We start from the raw sequence: 12,322 nt of genomic DNA on the forward strand, positions 1-12,322 counted from the left end.
ATTGTCTGGGGTTTTTTTAAGGTGCAAAGGTGGGGCTATAGAGTTGCCTCATGACCGAGAAGTTGAGAGCATTTGTTGCTCTTGCCCAGGACCTGGGTTCAAGTCCCAGCACTAGGGGATCTGATGCTCTCTTCTGACCTCTGTTGTACTGGGCATACTTATGGTATACATACAAACGTCCAGGCAAAACACAAAATAAGTCTAAAACTTTTTTTACAGTGCTAAGGAAATGAAGGAAATTGGTAAGGAATCAGCGACTTAATTCATGTACCTCCCAAGAATGCAACTGGGCCTATGTGTGTGAGTGTGTGGAGGGGATTAATACGTTTGCGTAAAGATTTTTTTATAAGGTGGAAGAGATAAAAAGACTGGAATATTTTATCCTAAACAAAAGTTTTAGTTTTACACTGTTTGACAGAAAAGACTAACATTTAATATTTCTTATAGTATCATATACGTGACTGACATTCTTTCACCCAAAGTTGTATCATTTATCAATATGTACCTTGGTAATTTTAGTCATTTTTTTAAAGACAGGATCTCATATAGTCCCTACTGGCATGAAATTCACTTATAATTGAGATTTTTTTTTTAAGATTTGTTTTATTTTATTTATACGAGTGTACTGTAGCTGTCTTCAGACACACCAGAAGAGGGCATCGGACCCCATATGGATGGTTATGAGCCACCGTGTGGTTGCTGGGAGTTGAGCTCAGGACCTCTGGAAGAGTAATCTGTGCTCTTAACCGCCGAGCTATCCTCTCTCCAGCCCCAGGGGATGATCTTAAATTCCTAAGTCTCCTGTCTCAATCTCTGGGGTTGTAGGTGTTCCCGACCATTTTCCCTGTCAAAAGTCACGGGTTCTTTTTGTTGTTGTTGGTAGTTGCTTTTTGGTTTTTCGTTTTATTTTTAATTTGTAAAACAGGGTTTCACTCTTAGCCCATGCTAGCCTGAAACTATACAGCCTAGGTTGCCTTCAAATTTGTGGTAGTCGTCCTCCCCCAGTTTCCCAACTGCTAGGATTGCAAGCATGTGCCACCATCCTGCTCTCTTTTGTGGGATTCACCAGAGAGGACTGCTTAGACATGGGATTAAGACGATAGAGAATCTTATTAGTTGGCCAGCAACTACACTGGGTGTTCAGGATCCCAATAGAGCACTGAGTCTTTCTCAGGGTCAGCTTTTAAGCACAAAAATCAGGTTTGGGGTTGACGTACTTCAGTTAACAAGAACAGTTAGACAGAAGCAGAACTACAGACGTCATAAGCAAGGCAAGTACATTTAGAGACTGTCCCCAAATTGTATGGACTTGGACACGTTAGGTCCTTGTTTTAGTTTTGGCAGGTGGTACTTGCTTCGTTTTACAGCCTAAGTGGTGCTTCCATCATGGAGTCATTTGTGCTAAGGTCTGGGGCCCTGTTACACGCTGGGCTTTACTTTTTAAAGTACTGCTGTTATAGGGCTGGAGACACAGCTCAGCAGTTAAGAGCTTGGCTGCTCTTTCAGTGGACCTGGGTTTCTTACCCAGCACCCACACTGCAGCTCACAACTACTGGTCTCTCTACTTCAGTTGTTAGGGGTCTGTTGCCCTCTGCTGGCCTCCTCAGGTACTGAACAGATGTACATGCTGGCAAAACATCCCTACACATAAAATAAAAATAAATCTCAAAAACTTTAAAAAGAAAATAGAGTACTGGCAGTAAAATGTAATACTTTTTGAAAAAGTTGAGAAATTACCAATATATATTCTAATCAATTTAATGTGATGGTTTGTATATACTTGGCTCGGGGAGATTAGGAGATGTGGCCTTGTTGGAGTAGGTGTGTCAGTGTGGGTTTGGGCTTTAATACCCTCATCCTAACTGCCTGGAAGCCAGTCTTCTCCTAGCAGCCTTCAGCTGAAGGGGTCAAACTGTCAGCTCCTGCCTTAATAATAATGGACTAGGGGTTGGGGATTTAGCTCAGTGGTAGAGCGCTTGCCTAGAAAACGCAAAGCCCTGGGTTCGGTCCTCAGCTCCGAGAAAAAAACAAAAAAACAAAACAAAACAAAAAAAAAAACCCCAAATAATAATGGACTGAACCTCTGAACCTGTAAGCCAGTCACAATTAAACATTGTCCTTATAAGAGCTGTCTTGGGGCTGGAGAGATGGCTCAGTGGTTAAGAGCACTGACTGCTCTCCCAGAGGTCCTGAATTCAAATCCCAGCAACCACATGGTGGCTCACAACCATCTGTAATGGAATCCAATGCCCTCTTCTGGTGTGTCTGAAGACAGCAACTGTGTACTCAAATACATAAAATAAATATTTTTTTTCCTTTTTTTCGGAGCTGGGGACCGAACCCAGGGCCTTGCGCTTGCTAGGCAAGCGCTCTACCACTGAGCTAAATCCCCAACCCCAAATATTTTTTTTTAAAAAGAGTTGTCTTATGTGGTCATGGTGTCTCTTCACAGCAGTAAAAGTCTAAGACCTATGTGAAAGGTTATTTCTCTGCTGCCTGTGAAATGAGCCAATTCAAACCAGATTAGACTATATATAGGCAGTGTTGGTATCAGGAATTACTTTCACCTCCATCAGGGACACCATTTGGTCACTGTTGCCACGACAACGACCATACATTCCCAGTATATCTTTGGCTTAGTTCCCAACTTCACCTGGGAGCAGTTATGTTATATTTCAAATAAAACGCATTTTTTGCCCCCTCTTTCTTTTCTCTTCTTTCTCTCATCCCTTCCCCTTGTCTTGTTCTCCCATTAAATCTCTCCATGTGGAACTCTGTTGGCTTGGTGTGCTTTATTCAGGCGCGGGCCAATATTTAAACAACAGGCGCGTTTATTAGGAAGCTACTCTTGGACAGGCGAGTTCACTGGCCCCAAGAACAGAGGCCAGGGAAACCACCATAGCAAAGGAGGAGAGAAAAAAGAGAAAGGGAAGGAGCACAGAGAGAGAAGACAAGGAGAAGGAAAGATGAGGAAGACCAAAACTTTTGGATTATATAGGGAAGAGCCTCCTGGGGGAAGGGCAGCCCAGCCGCTGAGGTGGATAGTTCGGGGTTGAGGGCAAGAGTTTGCTGGGTAGGAACTGAGGGATGCTGGGAGAACCTGGAGGCCAGGTCTGCTTTGATATGTAAAATTTGCACCTCAGTCCCTTGTCCTGGCGTCCAAAACCAAACAATATATATTACTGTGTATCAGTTGTTCGCTGTTTGTTTATATTGAGACAGAGTCTCCTTATGTAGCCATCCATGGCTGACCTGGGAAGGGAACTGCCTGTTTCTCCCTCCTGAGTTCCTGGTTTCCACGGTTGCCACGCATATATGATTTTGGGGGGGGGGTATTTTCATTGTATTTATTTCCTTGCATACATACATATATAATTTATATGTATATATTTTGTATAATTTATAATATAAATATATAAACACTATTTATTTATTTATTTATTTACTTCCACCACAAGCATGCAAAGCCCACAAAGGCCAAAAGTGGGTTAGGATCCCCTGGCACTGGAGCAGTTTTGATTGCTAGAAATCGAACCTGTGTCCTCAAGAAGGGTAGCCATGCTCTTAACCGAACTGTCTTCCAACCTCAAAATAGAGCTTTGTAAAAAAAAAAAAAAGAGAGCGAGAGAGAGAGAGAGAGAGACAGGGTCTTACCATGTAGCTGGCTATGTTTTTAAAATAATACTTTTCATTTTTTTCTCACGAGCCTCCCTCTTGGTCTTGGGAGGCGATATCATACACACAGGAAAGAAAAGGATTTAGGAGAGTGTACAACAGGACCAGCCTGTTTACTGGGCGTCTTCTTTACCCTATCCCTCCCCTCTGAGTCCCTTGACCCGCCCCTTCCTTGCATTTCCTTAATTTCTACTGGCTTCTCCTCGTCCCTCCCATTCCCTCGTTTCGCCCCGCCCCTCCCAGCCCTTTTCAGCACCCCGGGTCTACGCTTCTCATTTAAGTTCCGCGCCAGCCTGAACTAGAGTATTCTCCCATCGTTCCCCACGCCGGCGTCAGTTCGCAGTTGCCTAGCTACTGGACTTGCCGGAAGAGGACTGCTTGGGTAGGACTTCCGGCGCCGCGGTTGCATCAGATTCTGGAAAGCGTCTGTGGCGGCAGACGCGGGTCTTGATTCCCAGTGATGGCAGGTTCCTCCGCGGAGCAGGGTGAGATTTGCGGGGTGACTGTGGGGCTCTGGGGACAGCCTGGGCTGTGTGGGCAGCATGATCCAAAGAGGCAGTGCCCAGGCCGGTGCTGTGGCGACAGCAGTGGAACGAGTGGGTAATGCCAAGCGAGGCTGGGGTGGAGGGCAGCATGGGCCAGGGACACAAGTCCAGCTCGGGTCTGTGGAGACAGCCATGGACTAAGTGGGCAGTGCCCAGACCAGTGATCTGAAGATAGCAATGGCCCAAATGGGCAGTGGCAGGCAAAGACTGTTGGGCAGACGATCCCTGGACGGGAAGTGACCAGTTAGGGCTCTAGAGTGGAGGCTGTTTGGCTGGGCAGTGGCTAAGTCAGGGCTCTAGGAACAGTTCATGCCCAGGTGAGCAGTGGCAGGCTAGAGATCTGGATTTGGCAGTGGCTGGAGTGGGCAAAGACGGATCCTCAGGTAGGTAGAATCCAGGAGGCCAGGGGCTCTGGGATTAAAAAGTCTTCAGGTAAGACTGTGGGGACAACTGTTGCCCAAGGGGGCAGTGCCAAACCAAAGCCTTGGGGATGGCCAGTGTCTCAGTGGACAGTGACAGGCCAGGACCTGGGGGTAGGTTGCCATGACCCCCTGAAACTAGAATATTGCTTGATGGGACCTGACTGTTTTGTAAGCTCATCCCGTCCTCAACTTCAATTTCTTAATTGGGTTAAGGCTAAAGTCTCCTTGGATACTCAGCAGTAGGAGAGATGGTCCTGGACCAAATAGTGTGTCTCCAGCTGGTGACTGCATGAGACCTCACCACTCCCCCTCCTGCCCTGGCTGGACTTTGGGGGTGAGGCAAAGGCCCAAAGATTATTTTGGTCTTCTGCCCAAGCAGGTGGGTGGAAGGGCACATGAGGTTGGTACTTAGGGAAGTAGGGCAGAGGAAGTAGGGACTCCATGTACACATACATGAAAGAGCTTGGGGTTTTATGAAGGCTTTAATCTCCAGTGTGGTCAGCAGTCACCACAGGGCCCTGTCCAGTCAGAGCATCACTGTCAGAGCATCATTGGCCATCTACTTTATTGCCAATTGGGAGAATCCCTTAGAAGGCAGTCACTTATGTCACCCCGGGGTAGACCTGGGCTTTGGCAGATCTCTGAGGAGCAGTGTCTTTTCTCACTGTCTTTTTAGCAAGTGGGTTCTAGAAAGAACAGAGGCCTTGGCCCAGATCCTGAAAGGTCAGAAGCAAGTCTTCAAAGGCAGAATGCTTGATGTAGGTTTTAGTCTCTGTGAGGCAGGCAGAAATTAGATGTGAGTTCTGACTTCTCAGTTATCTGTCTGCAGTGTAGGGTACACCAAGATTTCTCAGGCATCCTGTGGTGCTCTGTGGTCCCTGTGGCCTTGCTGAGTCCCTGGTAAGTGGTTCTGATTACCTGAGTACCCAGATAACGTGACTGCTTAGCATGTGCCTAGTGACAGTGGTACCTGGCTCTGTATTCCAGTATTCCACTCAACTGACATGCCTAGATTCTAGCTGCTTCACCACCAACAGCAGCTTTTAGAAGTCCACTTAGACTACTGTAACACAGCAGCATGGCCAGCAATTCCACCCTGAGCTGCCCAACAGGTCTCTGATCACAACTGTGTCCATACTCACAACAATACAGGAAATGGTTCCTGCCTCTGAGGGTGGTGTAGGCATTGAATGAGTTCATAGGAAGAACTTGCAACAGTGCCTGGTGAGTAAGGACCAGATCTGTCAGAATTGAGACTCTATGACTCACTCACTCCATCCATCCATCCACCCACCCACCCACCCACCCATCCACCCATCCATCTAATGAGACAGGGTTTCATATAGCCCAGGCTGGAATTCCTGATTCTTCTGGCTCCTGCAGGGATGGCAGGTCTCACAACACCATGTCTAGCTTCCTCTTTGACTTAAATAAAAATGTATATATGGTGTGCAGATCACAAGGGAGATCTCAAGTCCTGAGGGAAGATGACCCCAAGAGTCAGAACCTCCATGAAAATCCAGGAATGGGCGATGGTGGGTGCGATGGCATGTGCCTGTCATTGAGTAATTTTAGTGCTTCAGAGGCCGAGGTAATGGGATCTCTGGGAATTCAAGGCCAGCCTGGTCTACTGTAGCAAATTGGAGGCCAGCCATAGATACATAGTGAAACTTTGTCTCAAACAAATTAACAAAAAAAAAAAAAGGAAGAAAAAAGAGACTAGGGGAACTTTCAACAAACCCAACAAAGCTATGTGGGTATGCATCAGTAATTCTTACACTCTGGGAGATGAGACAGGAGGATTACCAGTTTGAGAGCAGCCTGGACTACATAGAATCTTGTCTCAAACACCATAAAACCACTCAGGAACTGGAAAGCCACAGAGCAGAGATGATCTTGAGTTGCAACGTGGCAGCATTTCAGTGACTGCTTTCTCCTTGTTTCCTCAGAAGATGGCCAAAGCTCTGGGTGACATGGGGCCCGATGTCACCCAGAGTATGGGATAGCAGGTTTGTTTCAGGACCTCTGATGGGTGGAGCTCATCTCAGATACCAGATTTTTCTCATAGTTTAACCACGCAGTCTTCATAATCACACCTAATGTGTAGTCTGTCTCGGTACAAGTCCCAGCACAATTGTAATGGCGCCTTGTTCCTTGTGACCCTTCCTGTGCAGATGAGCACCCTGAAGACTAGAGAAGTGAGGCGATTCAGTCTGCCATTACCACAGCTAGAGACAGGGCCAGGTACCCCTTGGTGCAGGCGCTTCAGCCACCATGCAGCAACTCTTTTTCTGAACCTCTTAGAATGACAGGGTTGGTTCCAGTTGCCAGGTACAGGAAGTAGAAAACAGAGCAAAACAGACCTTTTCGAAGGATGTAGATATTTGCTCATCTGTGACCTTATGTTCCTGGGATGTCATTCATGGCAATAGCCGAATATGAGGGTGTTATCTAGGACCTTGAGTAGCAGCTCCTGGTGGCAGTAGAATGGGAACCCCGTGGGAAAGCAGAAGCAGGAACAGCTAGAGGGCCCAAGGGGTGCTTTTGCTGGGAGGAAACAGTCTGCAGGTGTGGGTATTGTTGGGACATCTGCAAGGTGACGGCTTTGAGGGACACTTAGCAATAGTGGCAGTAGTAGACAGACGGTCAAGAGCAAGTGACAGTATAGCCCCCTATGAAGTCCAGGCTTACTTACCCTCTGGGAGCTTAGGGGGCTGCTCCAAGAAATGCATTCTTCCAGTGCACTTGAAACGGGACAGGGACAGGCACTGGGAGCAGGTGTGGCTGATGGAAAAAGCCAGGCGGGATGCTGCCTTCCACGTATTAGGACTATGGGTCATTGGAAGTGACTCTTGCTTCTTCGTTGTGCTGAATGCTAGCTTCTGTGCAGTCTCAGTGGCTGTCTGGCAAAGAGTCCATAGCTGCGTCAGTTACTGTCCACTTTTGGGACAGTCCCACCATCAGAAGGCTCTGCACTTTGTATGTTCAGGGGATGAGCTGCAGATCTGCACTTCAGTGGTGGCAGAGTAGATTGGGCATGATATGTGAAGGGTCCTGGTGAAGTCAAGTTTGCAGACTGGGCCTGGGAGGAATTCTTTTGTTGTCAAGCAGTCACAAGCTGGGGAATGGCTTAACCAGCTACCCTGAGAAAGCTGACCTGTTGTAGGCATTTCCTCCAGGAGTTTCTGTACCGCCCCGGTTGGACCACCTTACACGTTCTCAGTTCCCCTCCTCACCTGGCCAGGCTTTGTTCCCTCAGAGTGAGTGACCTGGGCTGCTCTAGGCAGAGCCTTTGGGATCCTGTGGTCTGGCACATTCCTCAGGGAGCCTCTGGAGTCCTTCAGTGATTACAGTCATTCTAAGGCAGGAGCAATTACAGTAATGACAGCAGCAAGCCTGGCGCTGGCTTCTAGCCAGAGGTTTGTAAAGCATGTTAAGTGTAATTGCACTTAGTGCTCCAAGGCTTTACGAGGCTGATGCTAAGGGTGGTTCCTTCTGAAGAGGGCAGGTGCTTAGCCTGCTGGCTAGGCCCATCTCCCAGAGCGCCCTGCAGCCCAGTGCTATTTTCCAACACTGGCAATTGCAGTTCTCATTGGGGAACCTCGTGGGTACTTAGAGAGGAAAACAGAAGCGATGAAGTAAATGTTCGGAGTTTTCCTGGGCATGGCGCAATGGTGCTCAGGGACTGCTAGGCAGGTGCTGCCTTCCTTCTTGGGTAGCCTCTTTGTCTGAGAAGAGATGTCCTGTTAATTTCACCCACGTGGCCTAGAGGCAGTGCCAAGAGAATGCAGTTGGAGGGCCCTCTTTGTAGAGCGAAGGCCCCGTTCTAACCCCCTCACCTTGGCTGAGGGGCTGGAACAAGGAGCTGTTCTTCAAAGCCACAACAGGGTCCTGAAAGCTCTTTGCTTAAAGAAGGAAAGAGAACCGAAACCAGGAATTGTACAAGTAACTTTTATTCTCCTGTAGTAATTGTTATCCCAAGGCTTACTGCCCCAGTCTGCTAACCCAGGCCTACTCCTGGAAGCTTCTAGCCTCTGTACAATCTAATCTAGGGCTAGAATGTTTTCCACCTCTGAGACTTACTGCTGGATAAGATCGCCCTTTCCACTTCCTTCTGAACTCTAGTTGGCTGGTTCAACTTAGATGTTCTGGTTCAAACTCCTTTCCAAAGCTGACTGATTCAATCTGCTGTCTCTTTCTCTTGGCCTTGCCTGAATAGCTCTGCTTATCCTCATACTAACTTTGGCAATCTGTTCTAATCTTCTGGTTTCTTTTCATTTCTCTGGCCGATTCTGTCCTCACCTGTCTCTCCTAGTAAAACTGCTTCCTCCCTTTTTATTCTCAATGCTGCCGTTTAAGTAACTTCCCTTTCTTCTTGTGAGAGTTGAACATAGCCTATTCTGTCAAATCTTTGCTTCATCAATGTGTGTGCCACACAACTTTACTTTCTTTTTTTGGAATTAAAGTTGTGTACTAAGGGCTGAGTACTAAGGAAAAGATACAGGGCTTGGAGTGTGTCCTAGGGTTTCTACTGCTGTGCTAGAAGGGCATGACCAGAAACCACCCTGTGAAAGAAAGGGTTTATTTCTTCAACCCTCAGGTATCATTCTGTATTGCTGAAGGAAGCAAGGTAGGAACTCAAAACAGGGCAAGGACCTAGAGGCAATTGCTGATGCAGAGGCCATTGAGGCCATTGAGGAGTACTGTGAGTGACTTGTTTCTCATGACTTGCTCAGTCTGCTCTCTTACACATCCCAGGACCACCTACCCAGGAATGGCACCACCGTGATGGACTGACTCTCAAGGACTAATTCAGAAAATGCGCTACAGACTTGCTCCTAGGCCATTCTGGTGATGGAATGTTTCCAACTGAGATTCCTTTCCCTAAGTGACTAGTTTATACCAAGTTGACATAAAACTAGGGCATGATGTAAAAGTCCAGCCATGATAGAAGCTTAGAGTTCTATCCTCCTGGAGCTCATGCAGAACATTGCCTGGAATCTGTCCACTCTTAGGGTTATGGGTGATAGCAGTCGTAGCTGTTATACCCTTTGTAGCAGGTGCCCCAGTGGAGGGGTCACATGTCCTCAAAACAGTTCCTCCTGGCAGGCCTGAGTACTCTTAGTGGGTATGGAGAACCTAAGGATGTATATGGTATTTCGCTTCTGGAAGCCATGTTTGTTCCAGTCTACAGGCTTATGCATGGCTGTCATGCAGAGGGCTCCTTCAGCTGCTACCCTCTCTGAGCTTACAAGTAGCCATTTCATTAATTGGTTACTTTATTTTGTGATGCTGGGCCTCCCTTATACTTGTTAGGTGAGTGCTCTGAGCTGTATCTCCCAGAGATCCAGTCTGCCTCTGCCTCTGCTGAGATTAAAGGTGTATATCAAAATGCCTGACCCAAGTTAGCCATTTTAAAGTACACCATCCCTGGTATTAACATCACTCACGGCACTGCAGGCCACCTCAGTATACATGTGAAACCTTTCCTAAAGGCTCTAGGAGGAAACCTGACCTGCTCCACTGTCACCCTACCTTCCTCCTGCCAGCCACTTCTCTGCATGCCCACCCTGAGGTCCTTCCTCCTCTGGATGTCTGACATGCAGGAAAGGGCTTTGACAAACACAGCTATCTGGCCCTTGTTCCTTGGCAGCTTCTTTGCGCATGCCTGACATCCTGTGACCTCTTGGTTTCTCTATCCCATGCTCCCTTGCCTGCCTGTCTGATGTCACATCTCCCCTACTCACTTGTCTGATATGTGTTCTTCAGCCTGCTTGCCTGCCTGCCTGATGTCATGGGTTGCCTGCCCTCTGACCTGACATCCTGTGCCCTCTGTCTTTGCAGCTGCCGACTACAGGTCCATTCTGAGCATTAGTGACGAGGCAGCCAGGGTGCAGGCCCTGGACCAACACCTCAGCACGCGTAGCTATATCCAGGGGTACTCCCTATCGCAGGCAGACGTGGACGTGTTCAGGCAGTTCTCTGCCCCTCCCGCTGACTCAAGGCTCTTCCACGTGGCTCGGTGGTTCAGGCACATAGAAGCGCTCCTGGGTGGCCCCCAAGGCAGAGACGAGCCCTGCAGGCTCCAAGCAAGTGAGTAACAGCAGTGAACCTCTGCTCCAAGGTCAAGGGCATGAGGTGCTACAGGGCAGTGGATATCCTGCTGGAGACTCACCTCCATATTTCAGCCAAGTATTCCCATGGGGCAGAAGCCATGCTTGTTGGATCTGGTAGGGTGAAGTCATGGCTCAGACACCTTTGGGACCACTTCGGGGCTATACTAGATGCTGCTATAGGCCAGTCCTGGGGTTTAGCTAATGCTTTGCTGATAGTGGCTCTTGGTTCTTGTCTTTAGTCTCATAGGTTACATTTGTTTCTCTTCAGGTACAGTGTCACTAAATATTAGAGCTGTATTCATTGACATTGAGCTTTCAAAAAAAAAAACTCCTAAGTCTCCTGTCTGTGCTTTGAGATGAAATCAGTCAGTGCCTGTGGGTGCTGCTGGTATCCCTGGGCACAGTTGTTAGGATGGGGAGGCACTACTGGAGAGGCTGTAGCTTGGAACGAAAATGGTTTGTCATCTTGACCTGGCCATGTGGGAGTGCTCCCTTCTGTGGGTGTTCTAAGGCCCTTGAGCCCCAAATTCCTGTTGCTGTAATACACTTCTCCTTCATATGGCTGAGTGCTGACTTATGGAAGTCCCTGCTGGTGGCCTCCTTGGGGCTTTGCAGGCTTGGGTTGGAACTTGGAGCATGTTGAAGGATCTGCTAGAGATCCCAAGTAAAACCTTGCTCCAGCCTAGGTGGGAAGAAGTCTCCCCTGGACCTGTGCTCTTCCTGTGTCCAGCACTGTGTCCCAGGTGTCAACTCTGTTCCAGATATAGCACCAGGTGTCTTCTCCAAAGGTCTCAGGGAGTCAGATTGAACACTGTGCCCCAACTCCCAAGTTATTGCAGTAGGAAGGAGATCAGGGACGGACTCTGGTCTCAACAGCCACCCATCTAGACTTCATTTATGGTCCTGGGAAGAACCAGACACACCAGTGCCTGTGCCAGTGGACACAGCAGAGCATTGCTTCTCAGGGGCCTGCCTCATGATCCATGAAGAGAAGAGTCTCCCACTACAGTCAGCCACTGTCTACTGAGGCTTCTCTGAGGGATGCTGTTGAATGGAAGATGGACCAAGGACGGCACTAACAGGATTATCCTGCTCCCTCTAGCACCACAACTGCCCACAGGGCCATCAGGACCATGTAATCTTGTGAAGAAAATGTATTAGGTCAGATCCCTTAAGCAAAAACATGCAAAAGCATGGCTGGGGGAGAAGGAGGCTGTGGCCTGGGCTGCCCGTAATGGTTTACTGGCATTTGGCAGGCCCAGGCTCCAGAGTCCAGTGTTTGCACCATGTCTCTGGATTGACAGTAGCTCTGTCTGCCTCTGTCCGGCTATGATGATTAGAATTCTGCCTGTCCTGAGTGCCTTCTAAAGCATGCTCCCCAAATGAGGACACTTTCTCACTTGAAGCTCACAACATAGCCCACTGTTCTTACTGCTTGCTGCTCTGTATATGTCACTTCTTGTGTTCACCACCCTCGCCTCCTCAAAGCTGAAGCCTTAGCAGCAAAGTATCCTCTCACATGTGGAAAATGTTTATGTTCTTTTTAGCCTTCATAGTTCTCTTC

General features: G+C 48.1%; 1 protein-coding gene across 3 annotated transcripts in view; it reads left to right on the top strand.

The window, feature by feature from the left end:
• Nucleotides 1–4,059: 4,059 nt before the first annotated feature.
• Nucleotides 4,060–12,322, top strand: part of Cars1 (cysteinyl-tRNA synthetase 1) — a 41,706-nt gene continuing 33,443 nt past the window's right edge. For 2 of the 3 annotated variants that reach the window (XM_032891347.1, XM_032891349.1), the window contains exons 1-2: nucleotides 4,060–4,160; nucleotides 10,487–10,735. In XM_032891347.1, the coding sequence (XP_032747238.1) occupies nucleotides 4,136–4,160; nucleotides 10,487–10,735 (274 nt within the window). In that variant the 5' untranslated portion in view covers nucleotides 4,060–4,135. The remainder of the gene's footprint in view (nucleotides 4,161–10,486; nucleotides 10,736–12,322) is intronic. The other variant, XM_032891348.1, reaches the window with a different exon arrangement.

This window comes from Rattus rattus, chromosome 2 (assembly GCF_011064425.1).
Source record: "Rattus rattus isolate New Zealand chromosome 2, Rrattus_CSIRO_v1, whole genome shotgun sequence".
Taxonomy (NCBI): Eukaryota; Metazoa; Chordata; class Mammalia; order Rodentia; family Muridae; genus Rattus; species Rattus rattus.